The sequence below is a fragment of the Rhea americana genome, unplaced genomic scaffold, assembly GCF_003343005.1.
Source record: "Rhea americana isolate MKP2758 unplaced genomic scaffold, rheAme1 scaffold_41, whole genome shotgun sequence".
NCBI lineage: Eukaryota > Metazoa > Chordata > Aves > Rheiformes > Rheidae > Rhea > Rhea americana.
In genome coordinates, this window is record NW_028186546.1 from 896666 (window position 1) to 913703 (window position 17038).

The 17038-nt window shown below is 48.9% G+C and overlaps 1 protein-coding gene across 1 annotated transcript in view; it reads left to right on the forward strand.

Moving 5' to 3' along the window:
• Positions 1-8882: 8882 nt before the first annotated feature.
• Positions 8883-17038, forward strand: part of DNAAF9 (dynein axonemal assembly factor 9) — an 85906-nt gene continuing 77750 nt past the window's right edge. The window contains exons 1-3 of the mRNA XM_085314598.1: positions 8883-9195; positions 10513-10655; positions 11707-11825. Of these exons, the coding sequence (XP_085170724.1) occupies positions 8883-9195; positions 10513-10655; positions 11707-11825 (575 nt within the window). The remainder of the gene's footprint in view (positions 9196-10512; positions 10656-11706; positions 11826-17038) is intronic.

Genomic DNA, 17038 nt, shown 5'->3' on the forward strand with positions numbered 1-17038 from the left:
CAGCTGAAAATCAGCCCCTCAGAACTTAAATTCACATCAGTTTCCCGTCCTACAGCATGGGCTGTTCTGTCCTTGAACAAAATGCATTGCTGCCTCCTCTCAATGTCCTGCAAGTGTGCCTGTGCCACAGCTTGTGACCAGGAAATGCTTTAATCCCAAGAGAGGCATAGGAGATCAATGTCAAAAGTGAGCTTCTGAGTCTTTCTGACGTGCGGGTCTCTGTGGCCTGTCCGACACAAACCTGATTACTTTTGTTGGAACTGTTTAAGCTGTCGCACCAGTAAAGATGTTGATGATGTTTTGTTCTTGTTTCTTTTCCTTTTTCTTTTTCTTTTTCTTTCTTTTTTTTTTTTTTTTTTTTTTCTTGAACTCTGCAAGGATTAAGGGCTTCAAAGTGGTCAAATAACTTGAAATTGGATTTTCAGTCCCCTGCAAAGGACAGCTCAGCTGAGCTACCTGGTTTGCTCTCTGCCTATTTTCAGAGTCTATAAGAGCTAAAGGATAAAGCAGACCTGGTGTTGTTTTGATTCCTGCTTGCGGTCAGTCATACACYAGCAGTCGTGGGTCACTTAGGGTACATTTGGGTGCAAAATTTCCAAGGAAATCCAAGAGAAATGCCTTCAGTCTTTATTCCAAACACCCTCAAGCCAGCTCTGTAAGATGAGGATAAGCGTATCTCTATCACATCTATGGTGGGAAGACAAATCCAGCATATCGTAAGGTCTTCAGCAGTGTTAGAAATGGAGTCACAAGTGCATCTTTAGCTTTCAGGCCTGCCTCTTGGYGATTTATTCCAGTGGAGTTTTATGCTTTGGAAACAGGGCTGAAAGATTCAACCAGAAGTGATGGAACTGGAAGCCACTGTTGATATTGACATTTTTTTTCCAGATGTGATGTCCAATGTCAATACCAGAGCAATTCTCTTCAAGCAACATGTTCCTGTAAGTGTTGCCACTTTCCTCCACGCTGGCTGCACTAAGGATGTCATTTGGGATATTAAAATGAGTAAGTTATGGGCGTCTTTATTCAGCACAGCATCTGTTTAGTCTGCAGATGATCTGAGAYATTCATCAAGTTAGTGAAACTCGTATTATCCTGTGCTGACAAACTGAATTATGCAGCGGGAGAATTTGGGCAGAATTCTAAAGAGTTTGCACATTTCTGTCCCACTTAACTCTGGCCACGGATTCATCCATCCTGATGGGATCCCCGGAGCCCTGTTCAGCTCTTGGCTGGAAGAATGATAATTTTCACAGGGAGTAGAAAGGATATAAATTAGGAAAAAAAATGGGATTAGATCCTCAGGGCTTTTGAACACACTGCAGGGAACAAGAGAACATTATTTCAATCATTTTATTTGCAGCTGGCATAATTGAAACAGTTCAAGGTCCACTGTGAAACCAAACAGTAAATAGAGAAATAACCAATAGTGTCACAGAACTGCTATTTAGTTCATTTTGTGCTTTACCAAGTCAATAGCTRTTAACGTACCTCCCCAGAGAGAGAGCAGAGAAACAGCTTTATCCTCTACTCAGAGCAAACCTCCCAGCGATTTCGGCATCAAGGCAGCTGATCCGTGAATAGTGAAGTCTCAAGCGTGTATTCATTCTGCCCACTTGAGAGAGGGGCCCTAGCGTGTGAGCTAAGGCCTCTTGCAGAAGATAGGAGCCTCCTGGTCCATGCCATCTGGATCACCAATGATTTATTTAGAGCTGTCTCTGGTACTGAGAGCTGTATGAGGGAAAGGTCCCGTGGGACATGATGGAGTGACAGTTTCTTCTCACTAGAAACACCACCTTCAGCTTGTCCTCCAGGTTTGTGACTCCTGCTGCTTGGCTGGAAGTGCTATTTCTGCCACTGCAAATGCCGCAGTCCCTCCTAGGGAGCCCTGCAAAGGGACCTGGAGTGCCGGAGTTTCTGTTGTGGGAAACACATTGCACCAGGCATCAAGTGTGCAGCTTCTGCAGAGCATTCAGCCCTTCTGAAAAAAGAAAACCCCTGTAAACAAGTGCCTTGGTGTGAATTTTGGAACCAAACTCACTGTAGCCCTCTCCTTTTGTAAGTCCTAGATTTCGCTGGTTGTTACAGACTATCCTTCAAAGTTAAGCTGAACTTACCGTCATGTCTGCCTACAGATTTATGGAATCTGTGAAATTCAATCTCTTGGCTTTCACATTCGTTTCTTTATCTTACAAATGACAAGCTATCTCCTACCTAGAAATACCGCAAGCATCAATGCGTGTCCATCCTGTACCACGTTTCTGGACATCTAGCTCAAGTGTGTACGCCTGCACTCCTCTAGAGGCCTATTCACTGCTTATCAACTCACCGAGATCATTTCTGACAAGGATGACCACCTCGCTACGATGCTCAATTTTGCTGCGCAACRAGAATGAGTTAGTTATGATTTCTTCATTCCGATATCCAATTTCAGGGCACAGTAATTTCTAGAGGAGTGCCCTAAAGAATCCGTCACGACCTTTTCAGCCCTGACACCCCTGAAGTCTGTACAAAAGCGTATGGTATAACAGAGGACATAGCAGAAGCAACAGAGCAGTAGGTAAGCTGGCTTCTTCTCAGCTGCTATATTGTGAGGTTTCATGGAGCTCAGCAGCTCACTACCTAGTCTACAAATCCAGCCAAGCTGTAAAATATCAATRACAGGATTTATTGGACCACACAAGAAGCTGCAAGGCTGGAAGCACGGTGTACGTCTAGGGGTATTTCCGCACCATGCCTGGAGTTGAGACTTCTTCATCAAATGCAAGGCTGATGTTTGAAACAGAGCATATTTGTGGGAGGACATCTCAGTGACAGAACTATGGCTGGAATCTCTCAGTGACCTGTTCAAATGTTCCCTTTTTAAAAAATACATTAAAAGCCCTTCTTATTTCCCATATAAGTATTGCTTCATTAGCTTCTGACTGCTGGATATTGGTTATACCTTTCTTTGACAGATGAAAGAGCTCTGTAATATCAAAGATCTCCTGTGTGGGTAGTTCATACTTCTAATCTACCGCAGCATTTCTACCAGAGCTGTGTCTGTTGTATCAAAACTTTATATCCTTTCTGAGAATGCTTTAAAGAAAATGGAACGGTAAATGAATTCATTCTGATAGATGAGCATAGTCTTACCGTGGTAATTTCTTGAGAATGTTGTCTTGCATGTGCAGGGCACCTTAGTGCGGCCTTGAGGCTTTACTAGGACTGGTAACATGCCTTGCACCTAAGGGCAACCACGCTGTGCTTCACGTGAGGTGCATGCAGAGCGGTAGGAGGACAGGCTGCAGCAGGGCTCCCGTGCATCTCCTCACAGCTCTAAGCCATGGGCCAGATTTTTTCTGAAACACAAGCACGGCTTCATTTTGCTGTGGCTGTTTGCTGATGTTTCACCTTCCTAGTTTTGACTTCTTGGCTTTTCACTCTAACAGGCGAATTCTTGCTGCCAATTACGGCAGAACTTAGAAGGCAGCTCCTCTTGGTTGCTCCTTGTCTTGCTGAGGGTGAGATGTAACAGAAACAGCATGGATGAGCACAGCACGAGCCAACAAGGCAAATAGGGTCACAGATGGGATATGCTGGGAGATCTGCTGCAAAAAAGAGCCTGCGGCCAGGAGATCAAYCGCTTCTCCACATGGACATGTCTTGCACAGCCCGTGCAGATAAATCCTCACCACATGTCTAAGGAAAGGGCCAGATCAGCCCTCTCTGTTGTGACTAACACTACTCCYTACTCATAGTAAAACTGGTCAAATTCAGTGCTGGGTTACTGGCGCTGYCTAGATAATTTGGGCTACTACGGTGAAAGTCTACAGTTCAAAAAATCTATTTGTAGTTTAAACCTCTATACACTTTTTCTCCAAAGGCCAACCTGAAGGTCTGTGTAGTTTATTATAGCTGATCCATGTACAGATGCATTAATAAAAAAAGGAAAGTTTGTGAAGAAAATATCATGAAAAACCTCATTGCTAGGAAGCCAAGGATGTCTTTTGATGAATGTCCCTAATGTTAGATCAAGTCTCTCTCCACCTGCGTGGGAAGCAGAGCAGATGTTAAGCAGTGCAGGTACGTCCTCTCTAACTACCGTGTTTGTCCATCCAGTGCAGTGGAAGAAAGGGAGAAACCAGTGCTGCTAAAACGGATGAGACCGAGGGCATGAGCCCAGTTCTCCCCGTGCACCTCCCTCCGCTGAGCGGTGCCCTGCAGCATCAGCGCTCAGCGGCTTTGACGGGGTGAGCAAGCGGGAAAAACGCTTTTAGCTTGTAGGAGAGACAATTAATTACCAGGTGCCTACGCTCTGCTTGCAAAGCCCCAGATTTGCTGTCCTCCAGAAACGACCATGTGTTCACTTGAGGCTGCAGAAATCATGKGGGGCCGATTTTGCCCCAGGGACCTGGTTTTTGCTGGCCAGAGCAAATTGCCTACCAGCAAACTGCGTAGTGTCCAGCTGCTCTGCGGCCGGTTTGCACAGAGCCCACGTCCCTCAGCTTCGCCTGGGAGCGACTGGTCAGCCCAGCATCCCACACAGGTGTTTTTGCTGGTGGTGACGACATTTTTCTGCTCCATCCAGCGAGAGCTTTTGAGCCAGCTTCCCGGCACCTGCTCGTGGGAGGCTTCGGAGAAAGGGCACTTTGTGCTCGTCCTTCGCCGAGACGGGTGCCGGGCTAGCGGGACCTTTCCCTAATCCARCGTAGCCGTTCTTCGATTCCTCGCAGCGAATTGCAGACTTCAGATTGCACCAAATTACCTCATTTTAAAATGCCAAATCACAAAACAACCACTGTTCTTCTACCCGCCAGAAGCGAACGTCATGTCTGCGCAGAAGCCAGGCGGGTGATTGCTTCCCCGGCGGAGCTTCTGGCCCCCGCGCCGTGGCRTAGGCGCCCCACGTCACGGGGAATTTCGCCCTTCTGCATGCTCCTTGGCAGAAGCAAATGTCACGTTTTGCCTGGAGGTAAAGGAAAGGGAGCGGGTGAGCGCACAGAGCCCTGTGGGTCCAAAGGGGAGAAGTTGCTGCGGGGGAAACGGTGGTTCGCCGCTCGCCCTTCCCCAGCTATCTCATTTGTGCGCTGAAGCTTCAGGCCTCAGCAGCTCGGGATGGTGAGCTGGGTTTCTGTGCACGGCTCTTGGCGCARGGGTAAGGCTCTGTTAGCAGAGGCGAAGCAACAGCCAGGGTATGTTTCCTCTTTGGCTTTGCACCTTTATCGTGTATTTGCTGCCTCCTGGTGCCTACAAAGCAAGGAGCCGGAGCAGCTCTTCTCTCGGCCGCSGCAGCAGAAGTGCGAGGTGGATGCCGGGGCCACCGGCCAGCCCCAGCACCACTGCACTGAGCCCGGTATCCAAACCCACATCTGTGGCACCTTGCTTTTGCCCCCAGCTGCTGTTCCTCTGCCTGCTCCATCGTGCTTCTCACTGTGTCAGAGCACTGGACCAGGTTGCCCCGAGAGGTTGTGGAGTCTCCTTCTCTGGAGATATTCAAAACCTGCCTGGATGTGATTCTGTCTAACATGCTCTAGGTGACCCTGCTGAGCAGGTGAGTTGGACTAGATGATCTCCAGAGGTCCCGTCCAACCTCAACCATACTGTGATTCTGTGCTGGCACATTGCCTCGCCCAGCCCTGTTCTTGCCGTGCTCCTGTGCCATCAGCCACCACCATGCTCACACCAGGTTTGGAGAGGAAGATGTTCTCCTGGGACCACTGAAAGCCATGACAGTGCTGCAGGAAGCGCATTGCTGGTGGGGGAGCTCGAGGCAGTGACACGTGGCTTTGGTTCTTTTAGAGAAATGCGGCCACCAGCTCATGACCTGATGCATATCCAGCCTCCAGTTTATTATGCTAGTTGAGAGCAAATTAAGGCCAGCCTTAGCTGATGCTCTCAGAAGCCTGGATCGTATACACCTATGCCTACATACTGCACATATATATAKAGAGAGAGAGGATTTTTTTTTTAAGTCAGAATGAATGCCCAGTACAAGTCAGGGTTTTGCACATGGAAGAGGAACTGTAGGGTCTTCCTGGTGACTATATGTCTATATGACTATATGTCTACCRTTTCCTATGCCTTGACTGAACCCTCTGGGAACAAGGATTAAACTTCAGGCTGTAACAACTGGTCACCAGCTTCCAGTAATTCCTGATGCTTAAAAGCTGCACCCTTCAGCTACRTTTTTTTGCACTTGATATCCATGATTGTGCTTGAGCAGAGATGCGTGTGGCTCCGTGGACAGGCAGCTGCTTGTCAGCCCACGTTACAGTTGCATTAACAGAGTCTAAGGGAAACAGCACAAGACTATGTCATACTGAAAGGAAAATGTAAATTCAGTGAGAAATCAGATGCTGCCTTCTGTTAAATGGAGAAATTGCCAGTCCAGTCTAATCTGCAAGAACCCCTGCCCTGGACAGAGCTAATTCGTTTCCCAGGGGCAGAAAGGAGTTTCTTTAATCTCAGTTGCTCCCCAATGTTCCCCATGTTGTGGTATTTGGTTCACAGGAGCCAGATGGGTCTTTCCAYTCACTCTTCACCAGGTTCAGAGGCTCATTCCAAAGGGGCAGTTGGGTATTTGGAGCCAAACGTGGAGGATTTTTGTAAGGAGTGTGCTAGGTCATAGACCTAAGGTTGGTATTGCTCACYGAGGAGAAAGAAAAGGAAAACAAAAGCTTTATGGTCCTTTTCTCCATCCACATCCTCTGTGGTGGTTCTGGCTTTCCCCACTGCATGTCCARCTTCTCTTTGCCTCTCGTTGCAGGAGTTCCCTCTCTGTGGCCAGGCCCTCTGGCTTGTGGTTTTCTTTTGGGACTTCTTCCTTGCAAGATTTATGTATTTTTGCTTCGTGTTTTCTGAAAAAAAAATAAAAAGCACTTTTTTGGAACTGTGAAGGGGCCATAAGAGATTTTGTGATCAGTTTATCACAAGAGAAATGTGGTTTGGAAAAAAGGGAGGTGGAGTCCTTATCAGCACTTCAATGTGGCCATGACGTTGTTCTTGATCTGTTCTCCCAGATCAGTGRTGGTTTAGACATCCCATATTTGAGTCTGCCTTTCTTTCACTGAGTTTGAGGATTGTATTAGTGTTGTGGGATGAARTTGAGAAGTCAGTGAATCCAAGAAGAGTTTTCTAGTGGGTTTTGAACGCCAGCAGGAACTGGGGGTTGCTGTTTGTGCTGTYTGATTGTGGGAAGACTTACAATACACCATCAGCAATAGCACCGAGCCCTTAGGTAGTGTTAATTTGTGTACATCAAAAAGCTTTATCRAGGCTGCCACAACTTCTTTGCATTTTATGGTGGGATAACCAAGRTGTGGTGATTTCATGATTTTTCCCTGGAGGAAGCAGAACCAGCGGGAGAAGTTAGGAATGAAATCCCAGCCCATTGGCCCTGCTCCTCTGCCTGAGCTGAGCCCTGCATGGCAATCGTGATGAGATGCTCCAATATGAAAGTCTGCATTTCATTTTTCTGATTATGTCTCTTAAACCCATGAGAGCAAAGTTATCTTGGCCACCTTTGGAAAACTTCTTCCAGAATGCTACAGCAACCTCACCTGCTATTACTAAATCATCTTAAAACTCTCATGGTTACCATGCCTTCTACTTCAGGGTCACGTACRGTGATATAATTGACGTAAATCCTATTCAGCTCTATTTGTCACAGCAAGATGGGATGAGCTATTGCTCTCTCTCTCACTGCCAATGGAGATAATGCAAAGGTAATTTTAAGATACGCTTTAAAAATGAAATTAGTTTTGTGGTGACCATTCTCTTTCCCCAAGTATTATCTGAAGGTACAGTTTGGGGGGTTTCTATCTCATAGCAGATTTTGAGAGGTTGGTGTTTTGTGTTCAGCTGGAATTTCAATACAGAAAGATTTCCAAGGGACTTCTGTAGTTCTCATGAGAGAAAAAAAAATGCTGTAGTTTCCACTGAAAGATATCCAGCTCAGCGTAAAGTCCCAATGGAGATGGGGCAGAGATAGATACCTCGGCACCAAATAACTACATGGAGTGAACACTGCCCTTCCTCACTGATGTGGTTATATCTGGACTATGACTGCTTAGGTGATGATAAAGGCTATCTCTACTTAGCCACCTGCTTGCAAAAATAGCAGTTTTTGACAAGACTGAGATATTTGACCTTAGGAAGATTTTGGTTGGCTTCCATTTGGAGCGGTCCAAAACAGTCACCAGGGTGCCACCACTGGGACATGTCATTGCCCGGCAGAATCCTTGGGGCAACCGAAGCGCCAGGTCTTGCGTGTGCATCTGTTAGTGAAATCAGCAGTGAATTTGCATTTAATGGCTTGCCCAGAAAGCCCTCTGCTGCAGGGCTGCGCTTGACATCCGTGTTGCCAGGAGGCCGTCTTGCGAGAACCGGGCTCCTTTGTGCCTGGTCTGGGCGACAGCTGTAAAYTGCCATTTAGCTCGACAGCTCTGTTCCTATTGTTCCTTTTTAAAGCTCAAGGTGAAGTTCTAGACAAATCGCGGAGGATAAAATCTGGGAAAAGGCACATAAGGTCAAGGTCAAAGGCAGGGGGGATTCCTCAAATGCTGCTCTTGACAACAGGTCAATTTTATTTGTGCGCTTTTGGTGGAGCGCCCTGCTTTTTATCCTAATGTTTAACTTCCTTTAGCTGGTAGAGTGAATGCTATGGCGCTGGCTAAATAGGAATTACAGACACTCACGTCCCACTTGCATTTCGCAGATATTTCCAATTCAGTAGGCAATCCTGTTTACTCTCTCGTTGCATGCAGAGCCTGGATAATCTGCTCTTTCTCAGCCATTGCTGTTTTAGAGTTAGGAGAACGAGCATCGATTAAATCTCATTCCGGACCTTCTTGGCTTTTGTTTCATCTTATCTCCGCCTCGTTAYGCAGCACACCGCACGCATGAGCGCTGTGCCGCCCGCGCGCGAAGGCGGCCGAAGGCGAAGAGCCCCCGGACGTGCCGGGCTTGGCAAGCGCTTGCTGCGGGGCGGCTCCCTCCCTCCTCCCTTTCCATCCCTCGGCTCGTTTTCATGCGGGTCGCTCATCTGCGTAAAGGACTCAACCGGACCCTTTCCCAGCTGGTCCGAGAAGAGCTTCCGATCCTTGTCCTSGGATCTGTCCGAGCCGTCCCGGCTCGTTCCTCCTCTTGCTGCAGGGAAGTCTATAAAGATGAACATTTTTAAGACAGCAACGCAGCCAGGTGCCCGGCTCTGYGGCAAGAGGAGATCGTTCCTCCTTGTCCGTGATTCCGTCTTCAGTGGYTTGTTTTGCACAGGAAGACACCAGTTTTCCTTAATTTTTTTCTCTTTAGGGAAGAAAAAAAAAACAAATGCACTTTCTTCTTTTTTGTTCCTTTGTCTCCTGTAGAACAAAGAAATTGAACTCGCTGTTTAAGCAGCGAGGGCTCAGCCCATCCCCAGGGTAAAGGCATGGGCTTRATAGGGATACACGCGGAAGAAATTTGGCTCTAAGTATGCAATCACTGTCTGAATTAATGAAAAAAAGGGTTTCTTTGGAAGAGGCTGAATAGTGCAGCTGTGGCAATTATCTTGTCACTCATCAGGATGACGAGAAAATTAGTTCCAGATATAAAAACGGACAACGGAGACGAGACACCTAGCTGTTATTTATTTTCTCGCTTAATGAGGCTCGAGGATGCCTTTCTTCTCCCATGTGTTTTATGCAGCCCAGGGGTGGCCGGACGCGGAGCTGGACGTCGGTTTGTGCAAGTTTGCTCCTCTTCCAGCCCGTCCACCCCGGCCGTGGCTCTGTCTCGATTCTCCCGGCTYTGGGGGTCTCTCCCCTGCCTTTAAAACCGGGATCCCAGCCCAAGTTAACCCAGCTGTTGTTTTTTTCCTGGGCTGGATGCGGGTAACAGCAGGTGGGTCGGGGCTCCCGGTGGGCTGCAGTGCAGGTGGGGGAAGCCGGGGAGATATTTGGGTGACAGATATTGATCTGACTGTCGGGGTCCAAGTCTCCCCGCTCCTTATCCTACCCCTTGGGAGTGAAGAAGGAAGAAAACTGCTGTACAGTAACAGCGAGTTTTGTCACATATTTAAGAGGGTTACGGACAAAGCAACCCTTCTGCGCTGCCTGCTGAGGACTGTCAGCAGGAAATGTGATCGCTAGGGGAAAATGCAGCAAAACTGCCCCCAGACAGGCTGGACCTGCAAGAAGTGGTGGTTTGGACTTGGAAAGGGGCCAACCACGGAGGACCAACAGCAAAACACGATGCGTTGGGTGCTGTTTTCCAACTAAAAATCTGTTACCAGTACCCGAACAGGCAGCACCAAAGCTAAAATGGCTAATAAGGGCTGTACGTTTTGCCCCGGGGAAGTGCTAGCCGTCAGACACAGACTGGCATGTCCCACCTCCGATGCAGCTGCATCGGCTGGTGAGAAAAAAAGCACCCACGAAGCCCTTTCTCCTCCAGGCTCTGTCGCTATTTGACGTAATTCCTGCCCACACTGAGGGATCAGCAACCAAGGCTGCCATCTCCGGCCTTTTTTTTTTTTTTTTTTTTTTGTGAAAGATGCAGGTTTGAACGACGTCAAAGCTGAAACAATCCTTTGGCCCGTGAGCCATAGTCAAGAGTGGTTGCTGGGTCAGAAGAGCGTTCCTCTTCGAGCCTGCCCACCAGCTCCGATTTCTGATGGAGATTTGCCTGGCTATCAGGTAAGACTCTCCAGTTTSACTCTCCAGCCTTTGCTGTCCTAGAAGCAGGGAGGGAAGAGTTAGTACAGCGAGCTCTACGGCTGGCCAAGCCTGTGCGCTTTCCCAAGCCAGCGCGTTTCACCAGAACGGATGGGGACGGGGAAGCTCGCAGCAGCTTTCTTTCCCCAGGCCGGTTTCCAGGCTCTGCCTGTCATTTCCTAAATAAGCGGTTTTGTCTTTCTTGCACTCAGATGTGAAAATGCAATTTTCCAAAGGGCAGCAGATTGACCCAACGCATTTCTCACTGCAACTCCCCCTCCAAATCTCCTCCATCATATATTTGATTTGTAAAGGATTCTTTTCCTAGCGGCTTCAAAGCTGACTCCGTTGGAGCAAGCTGCAAAATGGACTGTGTTCCTCTAATTTGTCTTGGTAACAGAGCAGAGCAGCAGCTCGCGAGCCCCAAATGATGACACGTAGGGATGTTTGTTGAGCTCATTCGAGCCCAGTTAAGGTGCTGACCCTGTAGATCACTGGGATCCCTGTTGGACATCAAACGGATGAATAAACCKTTCAGGGGTGACAATGCATTTGGCTCCATCTGTCACCAAGCAAAACCCAGTAGCAGAGCCTGTAGCAGCCCTTGGTGGTCAGCTTTGCCTCATGACTGTGCTCAGTAGAGCCCCCAAGCACCGTTGCCACCAGTTCCTGCACTCAGATAAGGTGCCACCACCGCTCAGAGAAACGGCCCCAGCCTGGCGCAGGGCCTGCTGGCTCACCCTTCCTCCAGGAACATGGCTGCATGCGGATGGAGGGTAGAGAGAGGAAGAGGAAGATAGAGTGCCRTTGGTTTTAATTATCACTGCTGTTCCAAATGATGATGTCCTGGGAGAATTAGTTTAATTAAACTTATCACGGAGGCTGAAGGAAATCGCTGYTCTGTGTTTGCTGATGGGAAGAGCAAGGTCCTGACTTTCCACTAAGCATGCAGAAGAGAGAAYTGGAGAAGTTTCTTCTACAGCAGTGTTTTGCAGTTGCTGCTGGGGTGAAACTTTCTGTTCTCATATGGTAGGACCTCAATGTCACCTGCCTGGCAGAGAGGGAAAGTGAGCAGCAAGGTGCAGATGCCCTGATCTGCAGGAGCCCAGCTAAGGAGGACGTGAGAGCTCGGCTCCTCAGAAGATGCCCAAGGTGCAGGGGTAGAGCAAAAAAGCCCCTGACACCTATTCCACCTTCCTCCCAGCCTTTCTGCAAACCTGCAGGAATCTGCCTACTGTCTCTGGGCTGCTGAGGACTCTGTGGCAATGAGAACACTGCCTTCTCCTGCAGCTGGAGATGTTTCATGCTGGGAAGCGCTGACAGCCTCCCTTTCATCTTCTCGTAAATCCACTGCATGGGTTAGAGGAGGTTTAGGTTTCTGGACACAGCTTTGGACTTCATCYGCAGCAAGGCCCACTGATGTGCAGCGCCCACAGAGAAGGCTTTTAGGGCTCTCATCCCTCCTACTGTACCAGAGCAGGTCCCTGGTGGAAGCAAAGAGTAGATCCTCTCATGTGAACATAACATTTCTCTGCATCCAGGTTGGGAGCTCTGCTGTGTGAATTCCACAGCCAAATCAGACAAAATAGCTTCAAAAATGATGTAATTCTTGCTTCCTTCCCTGGCTCCTGGCTCCTGACAACCAGAGCGTGCTATGAAACAGTCAGCAAGGTGCTGCTTCATCTGGTACCCCCAAAACTTCAGAGATCGTGGTTATGGCCTGCATTATGCTGCAAAAGACATTCAAAAGGAGATGGAAATGCAGAGGTAACTCAGTGGGTTTGAGGGAAGGCTGGAAACCAGTGATGAGGGGTCTGAGGATATACAAATCCTCGTTTGAAAGCCATRACAGAAAGGGGTGAATGGGAACATTTAGGTTCCCATTCACACTGCACCATTTTTGATTCCCTCCTCTCTCAGAGGGACAGAACTGGGCTGACCTGCTCATGGAAGTGGGCTGGAAACTGTTGAAAACATTGGCATCAGCAGCATGAAGCTGCTCACTTAAGCAAAATACTGGCAAAAGGAGATGYAAAACTCTGGTGGATTTTCCCTTTCCTGATATCCTGGCCAGGCAGGTTTACAACTTCCGAGCCTGACAAGGCTGCAAGTTGGAAACAGAAAGTCCAAGAGTGCATAACTTGACGTAAAGAGAAAATCGAGGTGTTTTCTGGAAAAGGTGGTGGGCAAGAGAGATAGGAGAAGGGTCTCAGAGAAAGAAAGAAAMAGGTGAGAGTCTACAAAGAAGAGTAAAGCTAAGGGGAGAGGGGCAACACTGCAGCGTTGTTCACACTTATCTTTGTAAAGCCTCTAAACATTTTCCAGCGTAGTGCAATAGAGTTAAAATGAATATAAGCATGCTGACAGATTTGCTTTCTTCTGTGAGCCCCTTGGAAGTAGTCCATGGACCTTCAGGACTGCCACCTGAGAGCGTTGCCTTGGTAAACATGGATAGGACTTGGAGGTGTGCTTGGYCTATACCTCCAGCCTTTGAGGCTGACAGGTTGAGACTCGAGAGCGAGACGGAGAGCTGTAGCATCAGATGCCATTTGCTTAAATCATGTTTGAAAAGGTATTTCCCCAGGCAGAGCTGCAAGKAGATTCCTGGAAGGGCAATGAATGATGAGGGGTGAGATATGAGCTCTGCAGGAAGCAGGACGGGAGAGGTGGGAAGCTTTTTGGAGACAGCGAGACGTGGGGCAGGCCACACAGCAGGAGCTGCAGGGAGAGGCCATCCTGGCTTTCTCAGTGCGTCTGAGGATGAAACAACTATATGCATCAAAGAGCAGGAAAAAAGGAAGGTGGCCTCGAAGGGCTGTCTAACCCCACCATGGGAGGTGCTGAGGATGGTCAGGYGGTGACCCTGGTTGGGTGGTTTGGAGAGGAGCAGTGCTGTTAGGGTTCCAGGGAAACCTTTCTCCCCATAGGGATTGTCACGTAGGYTGTGTCATCTCCATTCTTGGCGGTTTTCAAGACCAGACTGGATAAACCTGTGAGCAACCTAGTCTGACCTCARGGCTGACCCTGCTTTGAGCAGGAGCTTGGACTAGAGGCATCCTGAGGTCCCTTCCCACCCGAGTTTCCCTATGACTCTGTGATCTTAAGGCATATTCAGACCATCCCCCATTTCCAAGCATTTGCAAGAGCATCCAGGGAGGCAGAGGAGAAAAGCCAGCACATCACTCCAGATAATTATTTCTTGTACTTCATCTGGCAAAATCCCACACTGGTAAAATCAAAATTGCAACATAACCTTAAAAAAAACTGCCTTTAAACCTCCAGGGTCATGCTGTGGGTGAGCAGATGAGGTCTGGATTTTATTACAGGGAGTCAGTTAATTTAATACCATGGAACTGAAGCCGGGCAGGAATTTTTTWAAAAATAATAAATTTTCCTTTTTCCTGGGGAAGGTGCAGCACCTGTTGGCAGGGACTAAGAAGCTGGGACGCTAGAGCAGTGCCAGGGACAACGGTTCTCCCATGTCGCTGTGCCTACAGCAAGCCCTGCTACTGCAGCAAACACGCGCCCTGCTCCGACCACCGCCGAGGAGRCCAGAGGTATTAGCGCTAACAGCCCCAAATTCAAATTTTCCTACCTGCAGATGGTTAGCAACCGCAAACAGTGCAGTCTAGGAACTGTAGTCTCTTTTAACTCCCAGTCCCCCAGCAGACTCTTGAATCTCTATTCGCTAAACCAGAAGGGGTCACCAGAAGGGGCTATAAGAAGAAAGTCAGGATAACTTTAAGTTCATACTGCTATTTTTGTGATACGTTTCCTGTGCTTGGCAGATCTCGGCACGCTCTGTCTAGGTCGCCTCCTGCATCTCCACCTTGCGTTTCACGGGCGCACGGTGCCAGATCCACAGTAACGTGAACACACAGACCCGAACTTGCTGGAGAACTAATTTGCCCTGTTATTTTCCTTCACCTGGAGGCCAGCTTGTGCAATGAGATGGAACCATAATTTAAGCRCAGAAGATATCTTAATATCTCTCTTCCCAAAACAACACTTGGGAAGAACTAAGGTACTTTCGCCTTAAGAACTTGCACAGATGGAGCAGGAGATATTTATCATTAGCATAATTTATTATTTAGCTTTCCTTCCTAAAGTAAAAATGGGGAACTTTCATTGCAGGCTTGTTCCGTCSTTGTCTTCTGTTATTCCTAAAATTTCCGTGGACAGCTCTGTAGGCAGTAAGTTTGTTCTTGGCATGAACAGATCCACTGCTYGCAGGATGCTGCCTGCAGGGTAGACTCTGCTAAAACATTTACGGACACAACGAGATCCCATAAATCCGAACAGAAGGGAGAAAAAACCAATTCTTCTGAAACATCGCAGATGGCTACCTTATTTGTTCAACAAACAAGGGCGGCATGATTCATTTTTCTCTCTAAGAAGCGCAAATTATTTCTTTAAAAGTGAATTAGCAGTGCYGTTACGGTGGGAAAACGCCTTGTTGTATTCCTGATGCTACACAGGGATTAAAAAAAAAGGAAATAAATAGAAGCCCTAAAAGATATAGCACTGGCTCATAGGAGGTGGGAAGCTGACAGTGACATTTGTCAGCGCTATAAAGCTTTTCTGTTCATTTTTGTTTGTAGCTGYTGTGCTGTCAGTGCTATGAGTTACCGGCTGCATTCCAGCTGTGCCTGGCACCRTCGCTGCAACGGGGAGAACCAGAGCCGAAGCGAGGACCTCCATCCTATTTCTACRGCTCCCTCTAGCCAGCGCAGCAGTCATGGAGATGCATCTTCCTGCTAGTAAACCTTGAGATTTCGGTATTTTTGCGCATAGAACAGAGCTGCAAAGGTGAGTTTCTCTACGTCCGTGCACGACTTGCAGATCGCTACTAAGCTGGAGCGAAGTATCAAAAGCTACCGTGAGAGCTCCTAAAATGATCAGATTTCAGAGGAAGCCAGCATGCCACCTGCAGACCACCTGAGGACCACAAAGTCCTCCAGGGTAGCCCACGGCTGGCTCCTCAGCGGACACCGGGCGATCAAAGCGTTGCCGCAGCCGCCAGCCTCCGAGCCGACAAACCCGAGCAGCCCACGCCTTTGGCTAAAAAGACTCGCTACACGTGCCAGTAGCGTGGGATGTATGCATTTATTTTTAATAAAATGCAGCCTGCAGGCTCCTGGGCAGCTGCCAGCCTGGGGTGAGAAGTTTAGGAGCCCCTTATGAGCGGGGGAATACAGGACCTCTCCAGGCGCATGTTTCTGGGTGAACAAAAGGTATTTTTGGCCTCTATGTATCCAGGAATGAGCGTTGCTTTCTCCCTTGGTGCAAAGGGGGCTCTCTAAAAATAAAAAGGTATTTATGGGAAAGGCTGCAAAGCCAGCCTTTCCCAAAGGCAGAAGCCAATGCACGCGAAGGCACCCGCGCTGAAAGCACAGCGAGAGCCCTAGCAGGTCAAGCGAACAGAGACTTAACCCAGATTTTGTAGATTATTGTTGGTCAGGATCTAGGTCAGGAGGACTCACCAAGGAACATCAGCAGCAGTTCCTCCCCGCTTTCCAAAGCATTCTGCTTTTCTATTTATTTTTTGGACAATTGTTACGGATTTCACTCAGTGTTTGCAGCCTGCAGAACGTGCAGGATGGGGAACAACAGCGGGACTGCCAAACTCCGGAAGCAGGAGGCACAAACAACAGCTGGTCGGTCGTTGTGTCCACCCCAGCTGCACCGCTCTGCACCTCTTCCCCCTTCCACTTCACTCCCGTCGCAGGAAGTCTGGCCTTTCCGTTGGGTGTTTTCCAGGCTGAATTGATTTTGCATTGCACGGGCACCAAGGGAAAGACGAGGCTGTAGGTAACRCCCTGGTGCAGCACGCCAGAGGTGCGAAGTGTCTTCCTTGGTTGGCTGGAGGAAGGGACTCTGGAGCAGAAGTGCATCAGCCACCRGCCTGGGGGGATCCTCTTCCTCGCCCTCCTCTCCCTTCCCCTCTCCTCTCCTCCAGTCCGATGGCCTTGCTGGGTTTCTGGGGCTCTGGAGCTGCTCAGGGCGGGCGGGTGGACACCTCCGACGGTGGAGTCCCGACCATCAGGGCTCGACGCGCGCATCACGGCGCGCAGAGGATGCTGCAGCTCCGGCGGGGCCGGGAGCGCGGCCGGGCCCCGGACCGGGCTCCGCGCAGCTCCGTTGCAGGAGCGGGTTTCCCTTCTCCCGGCGCTGCCCCTCTCCTGCTCTCCTCCTCACCCTCCTCCTCCTCCAGCTGCGCCTAAGGGTTTCCTGGTCATTTTGGAGAGGGAAATTAAAGCCCAACGCTTTTATTGCGTTCCGTTCCGGTACAATGCTGGGGAGGTTAAAGGGGGATGCAAGGCACACCCACGCCGGGTGCTTTTTGGGGGTGCAACGCTGCGGGG